The 6,697-nt window shown below is 37.3% G+C and overlaps 1 protein-coding gene across 6 annotated transcripts in view; it reads right to left on the bottom strand.

Moving 5' to 3' along the window:
* Positions 1-6,697, bottom strand: part of Abcb11 (ATP binding cassette subfamily B member 11) — a 105,714-nt gene that overhangs the window by 18,005 nt on the left and 81,012 nt on the right. For 5 of the 6 annotated variants that reach the window (XM_070021436.1, XM_070021454.1, XM_070021463.1 and 2 more), the window contains 4 exons: positions 5,940-6,044; positions 5,688-5,849; positions 3,656-3,859; positions 684-925 (listed from right to left, as the gene is read on the bottom strand). In XM_070021436.1, the coding sequence (XP_069877537.1) occupies positions 684-925; positions 3,656-3,859; positions 5,688-5,849; positions 5,940-6,044 (713 nt within the window). The remainder of the gene's footprint in view (positions 1-683; positions 926-3,655; positions 3,860-5,687; positions 5,850-5,939; positions 6,045-6,697) is intronic. The other variant, XM_070021470.1, reaches the window with a different exon arrangement.

The raw sequence follows: 6,697 nt of genomic DNA, 5'->3' as shown, positions 1-6,697 counted from the left end.
CCACAAGTATATGTGTGCAACCAGTCCCCTGACACTCTGTTCCCTTAGGCAGTCACTTCTGGACATGTAAGAAAAGCAGAATCTGGCTATAAGAAAGCAACCTAATGCTTCTGTACAGGCCACACTATCTATACAGAGAGACCACAAATCCTGTTTTCTTTGCCAGCAAGGAACAGAGGTCAAATAAGATAATCTTATGAATCACTTTATTCAAGGTCTCTGGAATTCCCAGTATAAAAGTATAGCGGATTACTTGTAAAAAAAAAATCGTCACAGAAATTCAATCCATCATCCATTCCTCTGTAATATGACTGTGTTTATTGCTCTTCCTCTGATCAATGTGGGAACTACATCTCTTGTTTATAATTGTGCTTGATTATATGACTTTCTTTATCCAAAGAGACATTGGAAAATATGACAGCTATGTAGACAGCTTTTGCATACTAGAGGTTGGTTGCACCTGGAACTCTAAAACATTTTGAAGAAAACAAATCCAATGTGTGGACAGAGTATGTTCAGAAGCCTGACTGAGACAGCCAGGCCAGAACCACCTGATAACCCGAATCTTGAGAATACTAAGTCCCAGCTATTTTAACATACTGAGTTTGTTCGATAGGAGGAAACAAAGCCAAATGATAGGACCAGGAATTACTCTCCATATAACCTTAGTAGAATATACTCACCTAAACACGTAGCTGAAATGGAGACCCTCATTGGGGATTAAGTAGCCCCCATATCTGTAGGAAGCTGCATTGGCAATAAATACTATGCTTTGAGAAAAGGCAAAGCACATTCCATAGATATTTGCTTTTCGAATGGATATCTTGAATGACTTCTCCAGCTCAGTCTCAAATGCTTCAATAAATTTCTTCTCCATTCCAATCCCAGCAACTGTACGGATATTATTGAAAGTTTCACTGGTAATCTGAAAAAATGACAGTTTCAGGAATAAAAGAGCAGAAACAACTCCTGTCTCAATATTTCAACTACTTCTTGGGTTAGATCTGATACAAATGGCAGAATATGGTACAAACTAGAGAGGGGGACATAATCTTAGAACACAGGGAAGCTGTAAGAGAACAAGCTGAATGGGCCAGGAAACAACATGGAAATTAATTCAAACTCAACTTAGTTCCAACCTGGCTTTGGTTCCTGTACTTATCTTTTTTTTTTTTTTGGTACTGGGGATTGAACCCAGGATGTTGTGATTGCTAGGCAAGCGCTTTGCCACTGAGCTACATCCCAGCCCTGGTTCCTGTACTTATGAGTGTAAAAGAAGTTTCCATTTATCCTTGGAAACTCTTAAATTTCTTTGACAATGTATGTGAAACATTATAAAAAGTGCTAGACAAAACATGTGAATCATTATGGCAATTCTTGTTCTCATAGTGCCTCAGAGCCTCTGTATGTAATTAACCATTATATATGTATATATGTGTGTGTATATACATATATACTTGTTATTGTAGAGGTGATATTCAGAGGGGTTACAGTTACATGAATCAGGTAATAAGTACAATTCTTTTTGAGCCATGTCTCCCCTTTCTTCGCTCTCTCCCAGTTTTTTCCTCCTGTCCCCACCCACAAGCGGTACCGTTAGTTTCCACATAGTGTCTAGTGAGTACCACTGTTGTATTTGTTCATCTTTTACCCCACCTTTTCTCTGCCCCCTTACCCTCCTAAAGACAAGCAAACAAGATAAAAGGGAAAAACAAAAACAAAAAACAGCAACAACAGCAACTAACAAAAAGTCTCTTAGTTCCTTTTCTTGGAGTTAATTTTCTAAAACATTATTTTATGTGATCATATGAACATATCTATTGAGCCTTTGTGATCTGCTCCTATGTTCATCCTTCTTCTCTGTCCTCAATGTGTGCCTACCTAGAGACCTATATAATATGAGTGTGTAGTTTTTAAACATTCAGTGAGCTCACTTGTAAACTTATAATGCCTCAGACTCTTGCTCAAATGTTTCTTCCCATAAAGCTGTGAGTTCTCACTCAAATGATTCTTCTTCCCATAATGCCCTGGGTGCTTGTTCAAGCAATGAAAAGAATAAGGGTGGAGTAGGCAGGAGCCATCAAGAAATCAGTGCAAGGCCCAGGGGAAGAGATAGAGAAGGAGCTCTGTACTATAAAAAACTGCCCTCGAAGAGGAGTCTATTGGACTCCTCTTTGGAGCCCCTCTCCAGTTAGTGAGTCTTGCTACTTTCTTTCTTTCACTTTCAAATAAACAAAATAAATACAATGGTGGGCTCTGGTGTTCTTGCCTGTAATCCTAAATTACTCAGGAGGCTGAGCTCTGAGGATTGCAATTTGAAGCCAGCCTGGGCAGGAAGGTCTGTGAAACTCGTATCTCCAATTAAACCACAGAAAAAGCTGGCAGTGGCACTGTGGCTCAAGAGATAGAGTGCTAGCCTTGAGCAAAAGGAGCACAGGGCCAGTGCCCAGGCCCAGAGTTCAAGCCTCAGGACCAGCAAAAAGAAAAATAAATAAAATAGCATTTTAAAATATCTTCTGAGACAAAAGATCTTCTAATGAGATAAACATAATGATAAAAGGATAATATGAAAGATAATTTGATAAAATTTTATTTAACTTAAAATGAAATATAAAGCTTATCTTTTATTCAAAGTTAACCTTCTAGTTAAATGTGTTTTAATCTATAAGGTAAATAATTCTGAATTACAGGAGGTACAATAGTGGACTGCTTTCTGTCATTGGCGAACAAAATGCTTCAGCTTCTGTCTACTTAGGAAGTGACATTCTTACTCTCAAGAGAGACAAAACTTAGATTACAGTGAGCTTATTAAGAGTGATTGTGTGAATGTATGTTTGTTTTTTTCCCATTTGCCTGTTGTGGGCCTTGAATTCTAGTCTGTGCGCTGTCCCTAAGCTCCATTTTGCTCAAGACTAGTACTCTACCATTGGAGCTACAGCATTGCTTCCAACTTTTTCTGTGATTAATTGGAGATAAAAGTCTCACAGACTTTCCTGCCCCAGCTGGCTTCAAACCATGATTCTTATATATTGGCCTCCTGAGCAGCTAGGATTATAGCAAGAGCTACAAGGGCCAGGCTTGCTTATGATTTTGTTTACCTGAAAAATGTTCATGACACTATCCCCTCCCTTACGTCCAATGACCAAGTATCAATTGGCATAGATTTAAGATGTATAGCTAAAACTTAAGTTGCATTTGAAATTCAAAATGTAGTTTATGATTCTAATTGGAAAAAATATTAAAGTGTGAAAATTAAAAGCATATGCCATTACACAGGAGCCATAGTCTCTGTGTAGATGGCATAACTCAGGACAACCATGAAGCTAAAAAGCCCAATAGGCAGAAAACTGAACACTATCCATCCTGCAAGCAGTATATAGCAAATTGGGGTGTGGACAGAGTATCTATCTGAGAAGTCAAACATAAGCATCTGTCTTCACCACTATTTCTCCTTACTAGCTCAAACTCATACATCAAAGCTATTCTGCCATAGCCTTTGGGTAAAAGAAACAGGCAAAGAGCCAGAGGGAGGTTTCTACCTGCAAGTCTGTCGGTTAACAACTTCCGTTAAGTCTCTTTTCACTCCCCATTTTTAGAAATTTCCTGTCAATTACTCAGCCATAAGCCATAAGCAGAAAATTGGGTCAAAGGTTACCTGTCCTGCCTTTTCCAGAGCCTGCTTGTCTTGAGAGGCAAAATTGGTCAACATTCTGGTCTGTAGGGCTCCCGATAGAGTCAAGAAAGGAAAAAAACACACTATGACCAGGCTGAGCTTCCAGCTAAACAAGAAGGCAATGATCATAGCCACAGTGATGTTAGTGAAGGAACTGACCAACATTCCAATCTGAGAGCCGGCAGCCTGTGAACCAAAACAGTCAAACCATTTTACACACGTTTGGTCTCTTGACCAAATGCAATTATGTGAAGTTGCTATTTGCTGTAGAACACATCAAAAACAGTACTACAAGTGAAATTGAAAGCAAAGGAGTACCTATATTCTAAAAAAATTAGGAAAATCTTAAACAAGTTAACGATACATCTCAAAGTCTTAGAAAAGTTTTTTTATAACAGAATTTGGCAAAAGGAAGAAAAGAAAAGAAATAAGTGAAAAAGTTGAAAAGCATAATACAAAGGATGGATAAAATAGAGTTAGTTCTTGAAAAGCTACTTTGAGTAGCTAGGCTGAGAGAGAGAGAAATGAGGAAAAAAGAGACAAATAAATTAGATATGAAATATAAAGTATTACAAGTGATTCCACAGATATTCAAAAGATCATCAGGAACTATTTTGTAAAACTATATGCTAACAAAAAGTAAAGTCTGGAGTAAGTGGAAAAACATTTAGAAACATATTACTTACCAAAATTGAACCAAAATTGAATAGGCCAGTTACATATAGTGAGATTAAATCAATAATTAAAAAACTACTGACAAGGGAAAATATGGAATTTGATGCCTTCACTGCTGAATTTTATCAAACTGAATTTTTAATGAATTAGCACCAATGTGTCTGAAACTACTCCATAAAATCGAAAAGAGAGGTATTCTTCCAAACATATTCTATAGGCCATCATACTCTGTTAACAAAACCTGACAAATTCACCAAAACACAAAAAGTAAGTTATAAACCAATACTAGCTAAATGCTATCAAATGAATTTCAGCAAAAAGATCAAAAAGATCATATATCATTATCAAGTTGGTCTTACTTTAAGAATTCAAGGATGGTTCAATATATGCAAATATATAATCATAATCATAATATATCATATAGTGGAATGAAGGATAAAAGTCAAATGATGATTACAGTGGACACAGAAGAAAAATCTAATAAAAATTTGACATCCCTTCATGATCACACTTAAGTATAATAAAGCCTGCAATGTGCTTTAACTGTATAGCATTAGAAATGGTAGGAAGGCCGGGCGCTGGTGGCTCACGCCTGTAATCCTAGCTACTCAGGAGGCTGAGATCTGAGGATCGCGGTTCAAAGCCAGCCCGGGCAAGAAAGACCGTGAGACTCCTATCTCCAATAAACCACCAGAAAAACCGGAAGTGGCGTTGTAGCTCAAGTGGTAGAGCGCTCGCCTTGAGCTGAAGAGCTGAGGGACAACGCCCAGGCCCAGAGTTCAAGCCCCACGACCGACAAAAAAAAAAAAAAAAAAAAAAAAAAGAAATGGTAGGAAGTATGGATCTGGGTATTCAAACCCCACTTGCTCCCATTCCAAAGGAAATAGTTAATTTTCAGAGAACGCTAGAATCAATCTGAACATCTGTCCCAGCTAATACTCTTTTCCTCCTTCCTCCTATAGTCTATGAAGTGTCTCCCTAAAATTTATGTTGAACCCTAATACCCAATATGATAATATTAAGAGGCAAGGATTATTGGAAGGTAATTAGGTTTTAAAGATTGAACTTTTAAGTACATTTAATGCTATTATAAACATAGGTGAAGGGAGCATCCTTGCCCCTTCTACCTTTCTGCTACAGAAAGACGGATCAACAGGATGCCCCTAATTAAGTTAGAACAAATTCTCTCAAGACACTGAATCTAGTATGCACATTGCTCTTGGACTCCCCAAACTACAGAAGCTAAAAAAATTAATAGCTATTATTTAGAAATGACCCAGTTTAAGTAAGACATTTTGTTACTGAATTCCAAATGGACTAAGACAGTCCCATAGCTTACCCCTTGAACTTGGGTAGCATCTGAAGCAAGTCTTGTTGTCAGTGATCCTGGATTGTTTCTAAGGTCATCGAACCAGCCAATTTCTTGCCCTAACATTGCCCTGAAACCACAGGTACGTAGCCTTTTTGTGAGGAGCTCTCCAGATTTAGCAAAAGTGTACCCCTAAAACATTTTTTAAGAAAGTCTTCAGTAATATTTCAAGATAAAAAAGCAAAATAGCCAAATTACTTAATGAAAAATAGGATTCCTTACCTGCAAAAATTGGGTGAAAATGGATACACAGCCCAGGACAACAAAAAATAGGCACATAACATTAATCTGTGACTTTTGTTCTTCTTTATCAGGAAGTGAAAAAATCTTTGGAAGACAGTAAGCAAAGAAAACTCTTTATTACTATCAACAATATCACAGTAAATTCAAATATGTTGAAGTGAAATTTCTCTTAGCCTGTCATTATACGTTTGTCTCAACCATAGAACATGCATTAAAAGCAAACCTTGGTGTACACTATGAACTTCGGGTGGCTGTGATGTATTGGTATAGGTTCATCAACTACAGCCAATGTACCACCCAAGTAAGGGATGAAGATAATGGAGAAGGGCAGAGGATATACAGGAAATCTCTACACTTTCTTCTTAATTTTACTGTAAACCTAAAATTATCTTTTAAAAGTTATCTCTAAAATGGTTTATTTTTAAACATACCAATAATTAAACTAAAGCTAGCTATGAACACTATGGTGATATATGTTAATTCTCTGTGGGACAGAATGCCTGGTGAATGGAAATCAATGACAATAATTACAAAATTTTTGTGCTGTTTCCTTGCCTTCTTTAAGCAACCATGTTGACTTTTCCCTGACATATATGAGAAAAAAAGAAAAGAAAAAGATGTTACATAATACAAACCCATTATGAAGTAAGACAGAAAAAGTAGGAAGGGAAGGAAGAAGGAAACACCTGAGAATATGAGAGAGGGAGGGAAGGTGCGAGGAAGGGGGGGAAGGAAGG

The sequence above is a fragment of the Dipodomys merriami genome, unplaced genomic scaffold (genome assembly GCF_024711535.1).
Source record: "Dipodomys merriami isolate MVZ:Mamm:240054 unplaced genomic scaffold, mDipMer1.0.p SCAF_1, whole genome shotgun sequence".
NCBI classification, from domain to species: Eukaryota; Metazoa; Chordata; class Mammalia; order Rodentia; family Heteromyidae; genus Dipodomys; species Dipodomys merriami.
Note: the sequence above shows the minus strand (reverse complement) of the source record. Positions and strands in the feature narration are given on the sequence as shown.